We start from the raw sequence: 21298 nt of genomic DNA, 5'->3' as shown, positions 1-21298 counted from the left end.
TTTTTATAAATAATTATGAGAGGGGTGCCTCTCTTTTGAGTCAGGCGATCCACAGAGTACACAGGGGAAAAACCAGAATCGTGAAACCAGAAAGCTAATACTTCACATCATGTGTGTGTTTGGAGTCTCTATTTATAGTGCGTATGTGTGATTGAGTTCAGGCTGCTTGATCAGAAAGTGGGTGATCTTGAACGTGGAAGTGAAACTGAGCATTGGGGATTATAGTTATGGCCGGCGATGGTTGTAGGCTGCGGTGTGGTCTGGGAGAGTTGCTGATTCACGTGAGTTGACATGACACAACTCTGTTAGGTAAACCCTCTCGGTTACATTCCTATATTTGAAATACAGGGTGTCCCAAAAGTCTCCTTACATAGGGGAAATTAGCAAAATGTCTTCCAAAATTTTTCATGCTTAGTGTTCTATTTTTTTTTTCAGATAGCCTTTAAGAATGCCTTTGACAAAAGCCTGCCTTTTGAGAATGCCTTTGCCGTTCTCATGGCTGGATTGGGAAGCTGTCGCAAGGTTGGCATGAACTTTAACAGGATACATGGCAAGCATATCAGCACTGTTGCCAAACTTATTAACAAATTCAAAAAGAATGGAAGTGTTGCGGACCAACCGAGAAGTGGACGTCCACGAACAGCCACTGATGAAGGCACAACAGACGTGATGCTGGCATACATACAGTCCTGCTCACCATTATTGGCACCCATGAAGTTTAAGTACATAATGTGGAATATCTCCTGAAAAAAATTAATCAAGTGAAACAGCTTTTTTCTATAGAGAACTTGTGTTTGATATGGAAGAGCAAATGATAAACAACAATTTAAAACAAAAAACAATGGGAGAAAAAATAGAAAAACTTAAAGCTTGCTGGGACACTGGTATTGGCACCCTTTACTATAAATCAGTATGGAAATACATTTTGATTCACCTGTGGTTTGAATCACCTGTGATAAATTGTCAGTGCCCATGTGACATAAATTAACCACTGAATGATGACTTCAGTGTTTTAAAAAGCCACATGTTACTCCCTGTTCCTTTGTCATAATGGTGAAGACAAAGGAGCTGTATGAGGACATCAGAAGTGCTATTATTAGCAAACACAAGACCTCCAAAGGGTATAAGGCCATCTCCAAAGACCTTGGTATCCCTGTTTCAGCAGTGCGCAATGTTATTTAGAAGTTTGCCAAGGCTGGAACTGTCAAGAACCTCCCTGGACGTAGGGGAAAGGAAAATTGATGAGAGAACGCTTCGAAGGTTGGTGCGAATGGTGGAAAAAACACCATGTCTAACATCCAAAGACCTGAAGGCCAACCTGGAACAGTCTGGGGTCATGGTTTCAACAAGTACTATATGCTGCACACTAAACCAAGCAGGGCTTCATGGGCGAAGGCCAAGGAAGACACCATTGCTGAAGAAAAGACGTGAAAAGGAACGACTGATCTTTGCCAAAGAGTACCTGGACAAACCACAATCCTTCTGGGAAAATGTTCTGTGGACAGATGAAACAAAAATAGAGCTTTTTGGCAATGCACACCAACAGTTTGTTTACAGACGGCGCAGTGAAGCTTATAAGGAAAAGAACACCCTACCAACAGTTAAGCATGGTGGAGGATCCATAATGCTGTGGGGCTGCTTTGCTGCGTCTGGTACTGGAGGCCTTGACCGTATCACAGGAATCATGAAATCAGAGAATTACCAAGAGATTTTATAGCAAAATGTCCTACCTAGTGTAAGAAAACTTGGTTTGAGTTGAAGATCATGGGTCCTCCAGCAAGACAAAGACCCAAAGCACACATCCAAAAGCATGCAGGAATGGTTGAAAAGGAAAAAATGGACTGTTTTAAGATGGCCCGCAATGAGTCCTGATCTCAATCGCATTGAAAATCTGTGGGGTGAGCTGAAAACTGCCATTGGGAAAAAGAACCCTGCAAATGTTCACGAGCTTGAACAAACTGCAAAGGAAGAGTGGGAGAAAATAACAGCAGAGAAATGCAAGAAGCATATAGATGGCTACAAGAAACGTTTGGAGGCTGTCATTGCTGTGAAAGGGTGTGCAACCAAATATTAAGGAAGGGTGCCTTTATTGCTGCTCATGCTCTTTTTTCCAGTTTCTTCTTTGAAATTACTACATGCAAGTTGAAATTTTCTCTGTTTTAATTCTTTGTTTAATTACTTTGGATCTCCAATTAAAAAATGCTGATGATATAATTTTGGTACATTTTCATTTATTCCTGAAGATATTGTACAGGTTTTGCAAAAAATGAAGGGGTGCCAATAATGGTGAGCTTTTGGGACACCCTGTAGATTATATGCTCCAAAAGACATCAGACCACCCTATCTCCAGTTATAAAAGAGATTAAAATGCATATTTATTTTAACCGTATTTTTTAAAATAAAATTAAATCATTTAAATTTTGCTTTTACTAAAATCATACATATTAAATGCCTTTATTCACATACTGCAAAGCTAAGTGTATGAAAGGTTATATGAATTTTATTCTTTTTATTCCTCCTATTGTCATTCTTCTCTTTGCAGTGCACATTTTATTGGTCTTTTATTTTTTAACTTAAAATTGGTAAATCTATTTGCTTGGGGGGATGTCTTTGTAGACCATATTTTATATCGTGGTGCAGGTCAGGAGCTAACACTGTTCTGGGTCTGTGTTGTGTATGCTCCTCCATTATTAGCAATATAAATCATTGCCTGGCATTTGACAGTGCAGTGTGAGAACAGACAGCGTAACAATGTCATACAGTAAACTAAGTCTTGTGCAGCTGTGGATTCAGATCCAAAGGTGCTTTTTTTCTTCTATTTCAGGGTCTAAAATCTTCAAATGTAAACAAAAAATCTAATTAACTATGAATAGTCTGTGAATTTTCTGAAACATCACAAGATGGCAGCAGAGTGCTGGGTGAAAATTGGAATATTTTAACCCACTTTGGTCCTTTTTTTTAATGGTTATTGCTTATGTAATCTTACCTAGAATTCACACCATAACATAACATTCTTGTGTTCTGACCCATTCTGTGGATTCTGATTCTGATTCCTGGTTTGCTATGATTAATAAAGAGCAAGAGTTTACGCTCTTTCGTACTGCCCCTCTGTTTCACATTTTACAGCATATTGTAAGGAACATAAAATGTTTTCCTTGTTTATGTTGCCTATGGCTTTGTGAGTATGGGCCTGCTTTGTCATGTTTATTGTGAAAAATGCTACAAATACTGTATATTAAAATCACTTTGATTTGATGGGTTCCTGAAAAATTTAAATATTTTGAAACTAGTAGAAGCTGCATGACTACCCTGGTATTGGCCTCAAGTTCCCCAGAAACCATTTTGTTATGGATCACAATCTTTGTTTATATAAAAAAAATTCCAATATAAATAATGTTGAAAGATTGATAGCAGACTCACTGAACTAAATGACGTCATAAACCACCATGTTTATAAAATGCTGCCAGGCTTCTGATACAATGCCATCAATTGTTCATTCAAAAATGTTTATTCAATAGTTTATACAGATGCTCAAAATTGACATTCACTTGTACTAATCAGAATTTACATTCTAATCAGAATTTTTAACCTTTCTTTCAGCATATCCCCTCACTGAGCACTTACCATTCCTCTCCCTATCACACTCTTTCCTTTATCTTCATTGTATTGTATGTCCAAATACAGTACTTTTCTCTTTCATGTTTCACATTAAAGAAGTCCTCTGATGTCACCAGGCAAGAATTAAGGATGTGTGTTATGTGACCTCTTTTAGAGTATTGTTACTTTATGTCCTGTATTTTGCGCAATGCAACATTTCTTTCTACTGACAGCTGTGAATACGTGTCAGCTTGCATTAAATTGTCAGCTTGCATTAAATCAAAACAACATACAGATTTTCTATTTTGACTTAATTTGCACAATATTTGTACATTCAAAAGTAGTAAGTGCTTATAGCTTGTGTTAGATTGAAGTTGCCCTCTTCAAACGTATTACAAAATTTAAGACACCATTTTACAGAAAATTTACAGACATTTTACAGAAAAAGGTACAATATAACGCCTGTGTCTGATCCTCTCAGAATATGACATGTTTAACATACCTGAATATTACATCTGTGCCATCATTGAGCCAATATGCATTAACATGGGTTAAAACAATGAGCTCTGACACTTTATTATGAACCAAGTACTCAAAAAGCATCACAGTTTTCAGAGGGAAGACCCTGAGACATGGCAAGAGGAACTTATCATAGTTTAACAAATGGAGAAAAATAGGAAATGGGTATAAAATGACACCACACTGCTGGAAACATCCAATACAGGACACAGTGTGTCTCCATCTTTCGCATGCCTCTGGGGTATGTTTTAGTTTATTCGTCCTTTTATTTGTTCTATCTTTGTTGCCTTGGCCAGGTGTCAAATTATTCCCATCATGCCATTTTTAACAAGTTTTGTAGAGTGATGGAAACTTGAGTGCAAACTGTTCTTAGCAATTGCAGTCCTAAGGCTATCCAAAGAAGAGCATCCACAGCCATCCTTAGGGTTTCTATATGGTACCATCCATGGTAATATCATGGTCATCTTAAGGTTGTCCATGTGGGACCATCCTTAGCAGCAGCGAGTAATTTTCAGGTGACAAAAAGAAGTATAGCATCAGGATGGATGAGGCATGTCCAGCGTGCAAAAGGAATCAGGATCACTGGTAACTCGGGTGTAGCATATGTAGCTCAACAGAGAGAGAGCAAGAGAGATAAGAAAGAGGGAGGCGGAAGAGAGAGAGAGAACACAAATTATTAGGTATGCTCTTGTATTGTAATGGTTTAAGAAAATTTACATTGTGTGCAGAGTGCAAGCAGGGATGGCAAGACTAGCTATGACAGCATAACTAAAAGGGAGGACCAGAAGGTAGCACAGATATGAGAGCACCCTGGGACATAAAGTCGCCAGCCACTCCACCATCACCAAACCTGAATGAATATTTTTTTTAACAAAAGGCTTGACTAAACAAGTCTAGTCCCGAACATTAATTGGAAGGCTGTTCCATAACTGTGGGTCTATGAATGAGAAAGCTCTCATCCAAGGTCTATTACTTCTGCACATGATGTAACTGAAAGGCCATCCAGTGTTACTATGTAATCAGAAAGCATACTTTTAGCTGCCTGTGGTCCTAGTACAAGTACTTTTATCTTGTCAGAATTAAGTAGAAGGAAGTTACTAGCATCCATTGTCTAATGTCCTTTACACATTCTGCAGTTTTATTAAGCTGTTGTCTCTCATGTGGCTTTGCTGAAACATACAACTATGTGTCATCAGAATAATTGTAGAACGTAATACCATGTTTACAAATAATTTTAGAGGTAGCATATTTAGAGAAAAAAGCAGTGGGCCTAAAACAGAACCTTGTGGAACACTAACCTTTACCTTAGTATGCATAGAGCAGTCACCATTTACATCTACAAACTGATAATGATCAGTCAAATAAGACCTAAGCAAGACGACGACCCTTAATTCCAACAACATTTTCTAGTCCGTCAAGGAGAATAATATGATCAATCGCCTCAAAAGGTGCACTAAGTTCGAGCAACACAATCAAGCATCCAGCATCTCAGAAGGCAGGGGAGAAGAGCTGAAGTTTTGTGGCCCTGCATTTACTCGGGATGTAATTTTTTTCTGAAGGCCATTATTATCTTTATCATTAAGTTGTAATTAAGTTGAGCCTGTACTGTGTAGTATTTTCATGCTAGAGTGTGTATATTAGAGGAGGTACTGGAAGTATATGTTGTGATGTTAAAACTGACTGAGAGGAGAAACTGATCATGTTTGTGTGTTTGTGTGTGATAGGATGTCTGTTCCTGTATCCACACAACGTAAACTCTAACATAGTATCATACAGGAAGTCATGCCCCCACCCCCATTACCACACGCAACGACCAACAATTATATACTCACAGCTGTTCTCCACCTGATGCTCACTCACACAATACACAGGCAGTACATAAAGGCTGCAGGAAAGAAAGGAAGTGAATAAGAAGGGAGAGAGTGAGATAGGGAGGCAGCAATAGAGAGTGAGAGAGAGATATAGAGTGGCCACTCGACGACTAAAACTGTCCTAAAACACTCCAACAGGACTACAGTGTACTGCTATAATGTGTACTGCCAACAGCTTACACTTGACTGGAGACATACACATGCATCTGATACTTCTTTGCAGGGGCAGATGAGTAACATTAATGTGGGGTTTAGTGTGGGATTTCATGGTCAGCTGAAGCGTTTGGAGTGCTATATGGTCTACTGCTTGGCTGGGGAGCTACTGTTCTTTTCCACAGACCTGTGGAGGGGTCTGAAAAGTGAGAGCAAAGAGGCAGGCAAGAGTGCATTCACTACAGCAAATTCTTTGTTCCTTTCTCTCTTTTTTCTCTCACTCTCAGAATTGAGGTGTTTGTCTGAAAGCTCAAGTTGTTGGTAGAAAGCTGGTTTCTACCAGTCCTAACAGCTGATAATGGTAGTCTAGAATAAACTTCGCAAAAAACAACAAAAAAAGTGTGTGTGTGTGAGAGAGAGTGACCATGAGTGACAGCATAAAGCAATAAGGTTTTGTTAATAGTGTGGATGTTTAGTCAAGATGCCACATGGAATAGCATTGAAAATGGTGTTGGTAATTCTGTGATATAGGAATGTGATACTCACTGTCCTGTATGGTCAGCTGTGGGGCAGCACACAAGACACAAATTGGCAGCTTGAGCATTTTAGGCTACATTTATTTTTCTGTGTATTTGGAGTAGAAGAGTTAGAGCTATAATTGTTGCAGATTAAATGTAATTATGACACTCATGTCAAGAGCATCTTGGGACATGTGTATGTACATGTATATGTTTGTGGTGTGTGACACATTTGACCTTTTTGGTTTTCTGGATTTGTAATTTCCATGTCATTCTGCCTGCAATAATCTGATTTTAACCTTCTCTATAAAATCAGCAATAAAGCTCACTAAGGAGGAAAATAAAATAAAAATGGAAGGGTGTAATATCTGTTTAGCTAGAGTTTTATTTCTCTGGTATCTGTCATGTCTGTCTGACTCTTCACACCTTTGCTCTCTTGTTGTGTGATGAGCTCTTTTTCTAACTAATGGCCTTCAGCCAGTCACTCCATTACCCTGTTTGGGTACAGCACACATTCATTTTGGCTCTCAGTACATTTGTGTGTAGAGGAGACATTTTGTTCAGATTTGGTCTGGAGCAAGAAGTAGTTTCTTCTGCCAGTACATTGACAATATTATTCTGCACAAAATATGTTTCATTATTTTTCCACCCTGATTATTGACTTCTTTTCTTGTGTTTACCCTGCAGTTTCCTACAGTCTGACTTTCCTATTTATATAACGTCTGGCAAATAGGGACACTGTAGCTGAAACTGGATGGACATGTCTGATGTAGTGTGTGTGTGTGTGTGCATGTGTGTGCGTGCGTGTTTGTGTGTATGTTTTAGCATCAGCTGCTATAGTTGCAAAGCTCAATAAAAATTAACAATAGGAGGAAACGCACAAAGTTTTTCCCCTTCATCTCTTTTTTTATGTCCCTGTGTGTAATGATTTCTGAGCACTACTTTATGTGTTCTTATCATCAAATAAATTAATTCATTTATGTTTCTCAATTGCTACTACTACTGTTTTTTCAATTTTTACATGCAAACTGTACAGGCTCAGCCTGGTACTGTGAGACTTGAAGAGCATAAAGCCTTATATATTGCATATAATTATGTTTTTATTACAGGAAAAGTCTTTGTTTCTTATGTAAGTTTTCTTTTGGTCTGGATCTTGGTTTGGCAATTAAATTTGGTGAAGAACTATACATTTTTGGTGCTTTTCATTGAGGGCACCAAAGGTTTTTATAGGTGCCATGGAGTGACGCTAAATATCTTGCCATTTTAGAGGATTTAGGAGTTGCAGGTTAAGACTCTTTATTTTAGCTGAGGCAAACAAATTCAAAACATAGAGCATAATCAGAGTCAGGAAACGGGCAGAAGTCAGGCGATTTGCAAACAGTATTGCAATATTTGGGCAAAAGACAAAGTCATAAACCAGGAACCAGAAGTGCAGTCATAACCAGAAACACAAGAACTAGAGAATATAAGGCTTGATATCGACAGGTATGTGACACTGAGCATATACTTAGCACTGAACAGTTATGATGAGAGTCCTTGTGGCTGTTATTGTGTAAAAGAGTCCAAGGGTCTGCAATCAGAATGAAGGAGAACGTGAACATGAGAGAGTTTGTTATGGCTGTTGGGTACTGTAGTCTTCGGTAGCCACGTTAGTAGGCCGCTCTGTGGTCTGGTATTTGTAGTTGGTGGTCATGTTTGTAGGCTGCTCTGTACCTGGTGTGAGAAGCAACATAATTTCTGGTGTTGACGTGACAGAACTTTGTTACTGGCTTTATCTTAGGAACATGGAATGTAGGTGCAAGGTGGCAATGGCATGGTACGTCGAGCTTGTATGTGACTTTGTTCATACACTGTAGAATTTTGAAGGGGCCGATATAGCAGGGCATGGGTTTCCTGCATCCTTGAGTAACTTTGTTATATTTAGTAGCTAGCCATACTCTATCCCTGGGTTTATATTGTGGTGAGGCATTTTGACATCTGTCTGAAAATTCCTTGTTCCTCTGGGATGCTTGTTCCAGGTGTTGGTGTGCAACCTCCCACACTTTTTCACTATTCTTGAACCAGTTGCTGACTGCAGGGGAGTCAGAGGGGGTAGCGTTCCATGGAAACACAACAGGGTAGGTTGGTGACCCAGCACACACTGGAATTGGGTTAGTTGTATGGCTGAGTGACATAGAGAGTTCTGGGCATATTCTGCCCACAGCAGGAACTGGGCCCAGTCCTCCTGGTTGTCAACACAATAGGGTCTCAAGAAGTGGCCCACATCCAGGTTTGCCCTCTCAACCTGATCGTTGGCTTGGGGGTGGTACCCAGACGTGAGGCTGACAGATACCTCCAGCTTCTCCATAAAACTTTCCCATACCTAAGATGTGAACTGGGCCCCCAGGTCACTCACTACGTCTCCAGGAATCCCATAGTGCCTAAATACATGGGGGAATAGGAGTTTGGCAGTTTCAAAGGCTGGGCGGAGACAGAGGAGGGGAATCAGGTAAAGGGACCTAGAAAGTTGGTCGATGACCACCATGATGACTGTGTAACCTGGTGATTGAAGTAAATCTGTGATGAAGTCTGTGGATATGTGAGAACATGGTCTTTGTGGTATTAGGAAGGAGTTTACCTGTAGGTAGTGTTCTGGGTACCTTGGATTGAGCACAAGCAGTACATGAGAAGATGAATTGCTGGATGTCGGAGAGCATATGGGGCCACCAGTATTTCCCTTGGATAAGCTGATGTGTTTTGTGGGTGCCCGGGGGTTCGGTGGCAGGTGAGGTGTGTACCCATGTGGTGAGTTTGCTCCTCAGCTGAGGGGATACATGCTTCTTTCCTGTAAGCAACTGACTGGGAATTCGTTGGCCTGGTGTGTTCATGATGTCCTGGTCAAAGTCCCGGGTTAACATTCCCACAAAACAGGCTTTTGGCAAGTTGTACTCTTTGCTGTTCTCCTTGGGTGGGGCTGGGTACAGGTGTGAGAGGAAGTCAGCTTTGGTGTTCTTAGACCCTGGGTGGTAGGAGAGGGTGAACTCAAACCTTGAGAAGAACAAAGCCCACCTTGCCTGACACCTTGGCCATCTTGATGTATTCAAGATTTTTATATAGTGTATATCATGAATGGATGTTGAACCCCCTCTAGCCAGTGATGCCACTCCTCCAAGGCAAGTTTTACTGCCAGGAGTTTTCTGTTGCCTATGTCATAATTTCTTTCAGCTGGAGAGAATTTTTTTATAAATAAAAGAATGGCACTGGGGGAAGCTTAGGTTTCTCTCCAAACCTCTGTGACAGCACCGCCGGCACGCCAGTGTCTGAAGCATCCACTTCCACTGTGAAGGCCTGTGAGGGATGGTGGGATGATGGTGGTTACCTTGTCCTGGTGCATGAGAACTCTCTCTTCGTTGATGACATAGCTAAGGAGTGAGATCTCCGATGGGTCCACCATCTAGGGCTTGGATGTTAAAGGGATTGCGGAGTAGCTGAATGGGCAGATTCGGGACGGGAGAGCTGTCAATGAAGCTGCCAGCCATCCCAAAATCAATCAGTGCTGAAACAGTAAAGAAACCTTCTGAGTGTCCTATGGCAAAGTATGGCAAAGTTTTGATGAATTATAATCTAAAGAGCACTCACCATGTTGGAGCAAGAGGGCTGATCCACTCGCTCTGAGGTGTTCTGAGACGGCTTGGGCTTGGGACGGAGTATACATAGTGCCATGGGATGCCGAGGGCTGCAGCAGAAGCACAGTTTATGCTTTTGATACCTTTGGTGTTCAACATCCGTCATGGGAATGGGCTCAGATTCTGGGATATCCATTGTGGAAAATATCTGTGGTTTACCCTTCTGTTTCTGCATCAGGTGATCAAGGTGGATGGAGAGGGAGTCAAGGGATGCTTGGTCATTGTGGCATGCCAGTTCTGTGAGATCTTGATTCAAGCCCAGTCGCTGTTTTGGGCACTGGCTCATTCCAGCTGCTGCCAGTGGCTAGTGTGCAGAATGTTTGGGCAAACTCAGCGGCACTCTGATTCCCTTGCTTGAGCATGAGGAGTTGCTCACCCACTTCCTTCCCCTCAGGAGAATGGATGAAAACTCGCCGAAAGAGCTCTAGGAAGCGCTCATAGGAGGTGGTGCGCTCTCCAGATTGACTGAACTCATGTCACTTTTTTACTTGAGCCACAGCACAATACTACAGGCATGAACTTCTTTCTTAACAAGCATTATCTGACAGCTACAAATGTGAGAAACATCACATTTGAACTACGTCAGTATCATCAGTAGCTGCTTATGCTATATCCCCCCTCTCACCAGGAGATGGTGGTGGATTTCCGCAGACACCGGTCTGCCCCCTCACTGGTGAACATCCAGGGAATGGACATTGAGAGAGTGGACTCTTATAAGTACCTGGGTGTTCATCTAAACCACAAACTGGACTGGACTCACAACACAGACGCACTGTACAGGAAGGGTCAGAGCCGGCTCTACCTCCTGAGGAGACTGCGGTCCTTTGGTGTGCAGGGGGCGCTCCTAAAGACTTTTTATGACTCTGTGGTGGCATCAGCCATCCTGTATGGTGTGGTCTGTTGGAGCAGCAGCATCACTGAGAGGGAGAGGAAAAAGCTGGACAAGGTCATCAAGAGGTCCAGCTCTGTCCTGGGCTGTCCTCTGGACTCAGTGCGGGAGGTTGGTGACAGACGGGTCCTGACAAAACTGACATCTATGCTGGACCATGAGTCCCACCCGCTGCGGGACGTCCTGTCAGCTCTGGAGAGCAGCTTCAGTGACAGACTGCTCCACCCTCAGTGTGTAAAGGAGAGATTTCGTCGGTCTTTCCTTCCTGCTGCTGTAAGACTTTATAATGAACACTGCTGATTTATTTATTTATAAACTCTCAGTGCAGTATTTACACTCACACTTATGTGCAATATCAGTGTGCAATATTTTAATGTGCAATACCGTCACACTACTGGCAAGCTACACTATTCTCAACCAACCTGTACTTATGTGTATATACCCCTCTACTTTTTTTGTTTTGTGTTAGGATTTTTGCTTTTAGCACTATTTAAGCCATTTATGTACAGAATAGTTTTTAATCTATCTTGTTCTTGTGTGCATACTCTTTCTGTACTGTACCCCTGCTGTTGCTAAATGCAATTTCCCCACTGCGGGACAAATAAAGGAATATCTTACTCTTACTCTTACTCTTAAGCTTGCGTTTACTGCATGATAATCTTCAGCATTATGAAACAGAATATCATATAATATTTTTAGTTGCACTCAGCACAATGACTTTTCCTGCGATAACAAAGTGCAGATGGTGTGTTGACATCATAAGATCTATGTTCCTCTCTGATCTTTACAACTATTGCAGATGTCCATTTGTCATTTATCCTCATGTGTATTCTCTCTCACTCCTGAAAAGAAGGGAAAAATGGCTGTAATTCCTAAACGGTTAATGCAATATTTTTGTAAAATCCCTTGAATTAAAGCTGAAAGTCTACACTTCAATCACATCTTCATTGCTTCATTTCAAATCCATTGTGGTGGTGTACGTAGGCAAAATTATGAAAATTGTGTCACTGTCCAAATACTTATAGACCTGTCTGTATGTCATCTTCTGCTACTGACGCTGTTGTAGGGCTGCACAAATATTCACTGGCATTAATGGTGTCAGCACTGCTTTGCTAATAGGTAGCTTGGAACTTAGCACACGACCCATGAGGAGCTGGGCTGGTGAGTATTGCAGAACTGTGATGGGTGTGTTCCGCATATGGAGGAGAGCAAGATGGGGATCAACATCAGACTGCATGGCTGGGTTCATCATAGCTTTGAGAGTGTGGATTATCCTTTCTGCCATGCCATTATGGTCAGACCATCCTGACCTGTGGAGAGACATGAGCAACTGCATCTCTTTGTCTCCGGTGGTAGCAGTTTTCAGGAGCATTATGCTGCCTTGTAAAGGCTCCACTTTTGTAGTGTATATGACTATTTCATCACCTAGTTCATATTCATCTGTCACATGTGTGTTGGGGTAGGCTCTGGACAATGTGTCAGCAATCAACATGTCTTTTCCGGGGGTGTACTCAAGGTGACTGTCTTATGTTGATTTGTCATATGATCTTTGTCTTTATTAAACTTCACATTGAGCTCTTTGGGTCTTTCCATAGCTCTCTGTAGAACTCTGTCATGCTCTGCTTTGGTTGCTGTCGCAATGATCATATCATCTACAACAATGAAGACACCTTTAATGTCACCAAAGCTCTCACAGTTGACCTGCTGAAACACTTTATGTGCAGACTTGATGCTAAAGGGCAGATGATGGAAATGCTATCGACTCTATGGTGTATTAAAGGTGCAAAGGTCTGCAGACTGAGCATCAAGCTTAATCTGCCAGTACCCATCCTTTTCATCAAGAATCATGAAAATCTTTTTTCCCTGCCAGTCTATGCTATATATCCTCAGGAGTGAGTATGGAGAAGTGGTGATACAATATGGCCCTATTTAGATCCCTCAGGTCAGAGCAGACCCTGAGAGCACCATTTTTTTTTTCAGTGATGCATATGCTGCTAAACCAGGTAGTAGGTTTTGACCTTGCTAATCACACCCTTCTTTCCTTGTCTATCAAGTGTGTCTTTCAGCCTGTCATGGACAGCATAAGGGATCTTCCTACACTCATGGATCACAGGTGGAACAGTTGGATCAATGTAAATGTGGTAGTGGCCAGGAAACTCACCAAGTCCTTCAAAAACTTAGGCATACCTGTGCAGTAGCTCCTCTTTGGTGCAGAGGGAATCAGTGCATCTACTTCCCTTATCAGGTCCAGCTGTACACATGCTTGTTGGCCTAACAGGGGAGTATCAGATGCTGTGGTGATGAAGAAGTCCAGGTGAGCTTGTTTGTTAGGCCTAGACATGCAGCTTGACTTTGCCCTGTGGTGTGATGCATGCACTGCCATAGGCTATCAGCACTGTGTCAGACTTCTGTAGCTTGAGTGAAACAGAAAGTTTGTTTATGATGGACTGAGGCAGAATATTAGCTTCAGCACCAGTGTCAAGTTTAAAGCTATGTAACTCACCACCTATTCTAAGGTTAATACACCAGCCTTCTTTTGCTGGTGCTGTCATCCACATTTCCCACATCTGTGTCTGCTCTTGTTTGTGCTCAGCTTTCAACCATCCTTTAATATGGCGACCCTTTCTCACGACTTCATTGAGGGCCTGCTCTGTCCTAATACTAACACAGGCATGTGTTACTTCTTTTGCACGGCATATATCACCCGCTTTCATCAAAGTTAAGGCAGAGACAGACAACACTTAACACTAAACGCTATCTTGTCTCTTAACATATTTCTTTGGTGTCTTTGTATTCAGTTACATGCTCTTGTTCATCATTTGTGTGCCCAAAACTGATGATATTCAAATACGTATTTTTCCGTGGCTCACAGCCATTGTCCAGAAATACGAACACGTCTTGTTCATACATTGTCATACTCAATGCTGAGAGTATTGTACCCCCCTAGTCCTTTCTCTCCCACAAAATGCAAAAACACAGCAATTGTTCTAGCCTCCATTTCCGTTTTCCATCTCCGTTTCGGTGGCTGGGTAAATGACTGCATATTAGCTTTGCTAACTTGCTGATTAGCCAACTCACATTCCCCAAACCACAGTGATTACGTCTCACACTCAGGGAACAATCTCCACTTGTTATCACAGCTGACAGGTATTTGCTTGAAACGCAACCACTTCTGGCACCATGTGGTCTTGTGTTTGTCTAAAGAATGGACAGACTCCAGGTTGACTAAACTCATGTCATTTTTTTAACTTGAGTCACAGCGCAATAATACAGGCATCTAAACAAGCAGTCTGACAGCCAATCACATTTGAACTATGTCAGTATCATCGGTAGCTCCTTATGCTACAAGGTGAGTGCCTTATCAGTTAGTAGCTTGATGAACTGTGGGATCTTGGTTTTCTTAGAAAAATACAGGGAACATTGAAGCATGAAACCTTTGCACGAAGCAGGATCAACTGAATATTTGTTGGGAGTGCGATGAGCGACACAGCAGAATAAGAGGGTGCTGCCAATAATCCCGCATGGGTTATTGCATTAATTAACATTAACAAAAGATTAACTCCAGCATTAATAAGCCATAAGAAATATTAACAAAATAACAGTGTAAGCTATCATGTATTAATTGATGTTTCTTTAAATGTTAATGGAGTACGCCTACAGTGACCTATGTTTATTCAATCCATGATTAAAAATAAAGTCCATAGAAATTAGCCAAAATTAAATGTTATGATGTTCCTAAATGTTGATAACTGAACTCTGGTCTTTGGAACTTGGAATATTGGAACTTACTGTTCAGCCTTAGTACTGAATTTCACCAGTTAAAGATCACAAACAGGTTAATTAAAGTGTTGGTATATATTGCTCATTGTGCACTTAATTTTATTCATGGTTGAACATTAGTTAATGTAGATGTTGATTATTTGGCTTATTTGGTTTATTTTTAAAAAGCATGAATTAATATGTGCTACATTGTTGTAGTTATAATTCATATAGTTCGGTCTTTTTAACTAATGCATTGAATAAATCCATTTAAGTGAACCTTAATGTAAAGCACTACTGAAGTTTCAAACACTCAATTTAATTAATATGAAATATTTGAATAGTCTAAGCATTCTTAAAACCAATAAACACAGTAAAACAAAGGGAGCAGGGAGTGGCTTTGCGGTGGCTTCTCAGACAAACATCGCTTCAGTTTCTGGCTTTGCAGAGGACATCGCTCCCCCGTTGAGCTCTGCCATAGGCATCGCTCCACCCCCTTGTGAGTCTTGTTGCATGTCAGGAGCCACGCTTTTCACTTTCACCTTGATTTGTTTTGTTATTTAAACTTTTGTTTTGTTATTTGTTTCTGTGTTCTCTTTTCTGTATTATATTGTCAATTTTCCTTAGAATATATTGATGATGAAATTTGAGACAATTTTTAAAAATCCTGTCATTCAAATGCGATTTATTGATGCCATTAATAAATGTGCTACAATTAAATAATATCTTAAACAAGTAATGTCTTTTACAAAGTAATTGTGAATGAAGGGAAAGGCATAATCAATGAAAACATGCTGTCCCAAATAAAAAAAAAAAAAAATACCATGGCTTTCAGTCTGTCTTGGCAAAATAGCAAACATTTTGCCTTCACACAACACCTTGAGGATTTCAGAAATGTATCACGTTATACATCATGTATACACGTTATATAACATGTTAGGATATTTGTTTTATTAATACCAAAAAGCTTAGACAATTTGGAAATTCAAAAAGTGTCCCAATATATCTGAAATCACCTTAAGTATAATGAAACTATCTATTCCAACCTTCAAGTCTCACTTCTTATTACAATTTGTTATTGTTATGCCAATAATGCCAAATCACTGCTGCATTTAGGGGAGCTTTTATTTCTGCCAAAGTAAATTGGTTTATGGTTGAACCTGAAGCAAATTTCACATGTGAAATACTTTTTATACTGAAAGTCTATGACATAAATCACCTGACACAATAATTTCAATTAAAATGAGTGTATTTTATATGCAAAAGGCAAATTCTCCTATTTCATTGGTGTAACACACCAGACTCAGACACAGAATAAGGATCCATATGCAATATTTATTGAACAGCTCATAGTCAAAAAAACATTCTAGGGGCACATACCAGAAATAGATAGAATGGCAGGAGACAAATCCAAAAATACGCAGTCCAAAGATCAAAACCATAAATTGGGGAAGTGTTAAAAAAACAGCTAGTCAAAAGCAAAAAAAAAGAAAAGAAAAAAAAAAAAAAAAAAAAAACAGTATCAGAGGGCAAGACAAAACATAATTAGGCATAATAAGATCATGCACAGAGCTTAATCCAAAATAACACAACTCAGAACTTGGTTAGTAAACTATAAGGCTTTGCGATGGTGTGAAAGTCCATGCACTTTTTATATGAGAGAAACAGAGAGTGATAACAGAAGAAGCAGTTCAAAACTCGGGGGGAGGGCGCCCTAAGGTGGTCTGGAGTAGGCCTATCCAGGTTGGATTTTACAAAAATTTTGACAAAATAATTTTGATAGGAGGACCTAATTTTGTTTGTAAGCATTATTTTCTGACTGCTAGTTAGAATGCTAGTTTCAAATTGAAAGCTGCACTGTGTGCATATCTAGTAAAACTGTAATAAGACTTAAGATATCTCTCTCTCACACTCTCTCTGTCTCTCACTCTCTCTCTCTATCACAGGTGTATCACCATCCATTATGTCAAGATTTTAGGGAAGGTAGGCCACTGCATCTCTGTGAATCATGTGACTCCCACTGCCACCCTGTCACTGGTGGCAACATGTGTTTTGACAGGCATCCACAGTTTGATTTGAAACCAGGGTGTGAGACATCTCCTGTCCTGAAATGTATTTTAGAACTTCTATATGCACACTCTTTCACAATGTTATTAAGCTTCAGATTCATACATTAATTACTCTTTTGTCATTCATTTTACTTAACATAAACATGAGTACAGAGTATTGCACATTATGGCAGGATAGTTCCACATATTGTACAATACCACATATTGTACATTCCAGTTCATTTGGTTTTTACCATACCCCTGTCAGGTTCCAACCTGGCCCACAACATGTCCATTCGCTCCTGTCCCCCACGCACCAGCTTCCCCTCTGATCTGGAGGAGGGGGAAGAGGGAGTTTTTGACGTGGGGTTAGTGCTTCTTTTAATTTGTTTATCCATCCTGCCATCTGTTCAACACACACAGGACCTATGCTTGCATAGTGAAAGAGGGTGTCCCTGTTTCAATTTCAAGTAATGAATTGTCTACATCATTGCCTGTAATATTTACTGCAAATTTGGCTTGATTAAATTTCAAGTTCAAGTAAAACTAAGTGAATGAATGCGTGTTCACCAGGGATTGCAAGAGTAGCCCTATAAAACTAGAGAAGAAGAAAGCAAGAAGACGATATACCAATGTAAGTAACTCTTAACTCTGGGAACTCTGTCATTTAAATCAAATAAAATTAGAAATTAAAAGGCAGACATTTTAAAAGCCTGCTTCACTGCCTGTTATCTAAGAGACTTTTCTCTCCCTGTTGTCCTCTGCAGGACCCCAGTAAAGAATGCTTTACTCTAAAGTTTGACTTAAATGTTGACATAGGCATGGAAATAGTCCAAGCTGTTAAAAAGAAAACTCTAAGGTGATTACGCACAACTCTTGCACAGACCTACTCCACTGTGATAGTAATGCTCATATTTCCTCAAAATGCCTCTTGCCACCCCTTGCATTTATATATAATTGTATAATGTATGTGAACTGTAAAATGTAGTTGTATATGAGATTATTTCATAATTTTTTTTAACATTAAGAGAGGTGCACTTAGCAGTTAGTGTATGTGTGCACTGAGTATGTGAGTAGTACTGTCTTTGTGTTGTATGTTACAGGGAGGTTCTTGGCACTGTGTTTGAGAAGAAGGGGATTGAGTTATCTCAAGTGGATCTGTTCTTGGATCAGTCCAGTACTCCCCTGTCTCTGGGTTTTGAGGCCTACCGCTTTGGGGGACACTACCTCCGAGTACGAGGTGAGCAAGAATTCAGCATTTCAGAGCCCCAGTGATTCCTGAACAAACAATAGAATTATGGATATTTCTGTGTTTTTTTTTCATTTACTATGAAAAAGTGAAATCTGGAACACTTTGTATCCCCACACTTTTCTTTATTTGTGCATATAATATAGTTTGTACGGCGAGTGGAGACGGATACAAATGTAGTTAAAGCGTTTATTAGAGAGGCAGGCAGACTACTCCAAAACGTGAATCAAAACTCAAAAACAGTAATCAGGCAAAGGTCAGGCGATCAACAAATGGCTTGTCGAGGTCAGGTGGCGGGGCTGGGACAGGCTCATCCGAATCCGGTGGCAGGGCTGGGAACAAGGCTTGGGAGGTCGTGCTATCAGCCTCTTGCGTGAGCAGGTCTTGGGAGGCTGCCTCGTCGGCCTCAGGCATAAGCTGGACTTGGGAGGCCGCGTTGTCAGCCTCATGCAGGAGCTGGACGGAGGAAGCAGGGGTGAAACAGACTCACCGAGCTCAGGTGGCAGGGCTGGGACAGGCTTGCCGGGGTCAGGTGGTGGAGCTGAGACAGGCTTGCCGAGATCAGGTGGCAGGGCTGGGAACAAGGCTTGGGAGGCTATGCCATCGCACTCCAGCGTGAGCAGGTCTTGGGATGCTGCCTCATCAGCCTCAGACATGAGCTGGATTTAGGAAGCCACCTCGTCGACCTCAGGCAGGAGCATGGTATGGGAGATCGAGCTGTTGGCCTCAGGCTTGAGCAGGACATGGGAGGCCGTGCCATCGGTCTCGAGCGTGAGCAAGACTTGAGTGGCCGCACAGTCGGTCTCGGGCAGGAGCAGAAATTGGGAGGCCGTGGTGTTGGCCTCTAGTGTAAGCAGGTCATGGGAGGCTGTGCCGTCGGCCTCAGGCAGGAGCTGGACTTGGGAGGCCGTGCTGTCAGTCTCAGGGAGGAGCTGGACTTATGAGGCCATGCTGTTGGCCTCTTGCTGTAGTTTGGTTGCAGAGGCTGCCCTGTTGGCCTCTGGAGGGAGCTCTGCAGGGGAGGCCATCATGTTGGCCTCTGGCTGGAGCTCAGCTGTGGAGACCTCCCTGTCAGCCTCTGGAGGGAGCTCTGCAAGGGAGACTGCAATATCGGCCTCTGGCTGGAGCTTTGCATGGGAGGCCGCCTCATTAGCCTTTGGCTGGGGATCTGCTGAAGAGGTCTCCTCTTCATTTCCAGCCTTCCTGTCCTTGTAGTAGACAGAGAATGGCCGAATGGGTTCGGCCAACAGGCTGGCCCTTCCCAAAAAGTTTTCAAGGTCGGATTTAAACTCGGGACACCCAGCCACCTCTCTCAGTAGACATATGAACTTGGAGACACTTCCTAGGCCGCTGGTTTCCATGGCAACTGTTGCATACCTAGAAGCACTTATAATCTAGTTTTCTAATTAAGGCAGTGTGTTCGATACATTGATAAAAGGTAGGATGAATGACTGTTCCTTTAAAGGTTTTGAATAACAGGAAGTGACATTGACACTAGAATGTTTTTTATTCTGTCTGTTCAGTTGGTTCGAAGGTCAAATAAAATAAACATAAGCTCAAGTACGAGTCATCTTTACGGATATAACATTTGGCGACGAGGATGGCGGATGATTTTTCCACGTTGTCGTTATTTTTTCTGAGCCCTTTTTTGCCCTGGCGAACCTGCAATCCCATGGGAGCAGTGGAAAATATCCTTTCAACCATACCTGCTAGCAATGGAAATCTAGTGTCTAGTGGAAATTGTGGCTCCACTAGACACTCCTCACCTGCCCCTGACTGTCACGTGGGGGCAAACCTGTCAACGTTGTCAAAAGCTTAACCACTTTGCAAAATGATGTTGGTCTGCTCCAGTTCAAGCTCCTACACAAGAAACCCATGTGCTAATGCCACAACCCCTGCTATCATTAATTCATTCAACGCTAAATCGACAGATTTTTCTACGTGTGCTGTTAACTTAGCTGACTCTTGTATTACCCTCTTACTGGACACAGGGGCTAAAGTCTCACTATTCAATATGGCCACTTATTGAATGCTTCCTGCCACATTTGCCCCTCCAACCGCCAACTCTGAATTTGTTTGGATATGGATGTTCAGCTTGGACTTTCCTCTGCTGGACTACAAAGGGGCTCAAATCTGGCAGCCTGAGAGTCTGTGTGGACTTACGGGCTCTCAACAAAGCAGTAATTCCTGATTGCTACCCTCTGCCAACAATCAAAGAGCTGGAGTTACCCAGACTTTTCCCTCCTACTTCTTGTTGTGGAAGCCCTGTGATGAAAACCAGGGTGCGCAGACAACAACTCAAAGCACAGGACAGATACAATGCAAAGCAAAAGGCCCTGTAGGCACCTGTAGTGCAGGTTCATCAACCAGAGCAACAAAACAAACTCCACACTTTCTGGACACAGCCACAGCAGTTACAAAGGCAGTTAGGTCCAGTTACATTCCATGGTTCCCGTTGACATGCCAGTCGACTGTGCCCTCCTGGTGTGGATCACACCCCGGATGCTATGCTCTCCTGCTCTCTGCTCAGTTCTCTGTGTCTGCTACCTCCAGCACAGCATCCAGTGACTCCACAATCAACATCCCTGCCACCAGCTGCAGCACTGCCAGACAGATCTACCAGGTTACACGCTCGGCCTGAACACTTTCAGGATTACATAACATCTTTTCACACCTAGCTCACGGGGAGGGGAGGGGAAATGTCGCATACCTAGAAACACTTATAATCTAATGTTCTATTTAAGGCAAAAATTAACGCAAGGCAATTGATAAAAGATAATTTTATTATTAAGATTGATAAAGGTTTTGGATAACAGAAAGTGACGTTAACACTAGAATGTTTTTTTTTTTTTCTGACTCTGTTCAGTCAGTGCAAAGGTCGAATAAAAGAAATGTAAGCTCGAGTACAAGTCGTCTTTATGGATATAACAGCAACCAGGAGCGCCGCCCACTGCCAGGCTTAAGGTTCATTCTCAAAATATATTTGGTGTTGCAGCAGGTAACTTTCTGGGTAAACCGGAATGCCGTCGA

The 21298-nt window shown here is 41.6% G+C and overlaps 1 protein-coding gene across 9 annotated transcripts in view; it reads left to right on the top strand.

Moving 5' to 3' along the window:
- Window positions 1-21298, top strand: part of plekhg5a (pleckstrin homology domain containing, family G (with RhoGef domain) member 5a) — a 69429-nt gene that overhangs the window by 15406 nt on the left and 32725 nt on the right. For 2 of the 9 annotated variants that reach the window (XM_053226977.1, XM_026935621.3), the window contains exons 3-7: window positions 16918-16954; window positions 17288-17387; window positions 17593-17653; window positions 17787-17878; window positions 18123-18259. In XM_053226977.1, the coding sequence (XP_053082952.1) occupies window positions 16918-16954; window positions 17288-17387; window positions 17593-17653; window positions 17787-17878; window positions 18123-18259 (427 nt within the window). Of the gene's footprint in view, window positions 1-435; window positions 17654-17786; window positions 17879-18122; window positions 18260-21298 lie in introns of those variants that run through there. The other 7 variants (XM_053226979.1, XM_034314069.2, XM_034314070.2 and 4 more) reach the window with 7 other exon arrangements.

The sequence above is a fragment of the Pangasianodon hypophthalmus genome, chromosome 20 (assembly GCF_027358585.1).
Source record: "Pangasianodon hypophthalmus isolate fPanHyp1 chromosome 20, fPanHyp1.pri, whole genome shotgun sequence".
Taxonomy (NCBI): Eukaryota; Metazoa; Chordata; class Actinopteri; order Siluriformes; family Pangasiidae; genus Pangasianodon; species Pangasianodon hypophthalmus.
The sequence above is the reverse complement of the archived record's forward strand: the minus strand, read 5'-3'. Positions and strand labels throughout refer to the sequence as shown.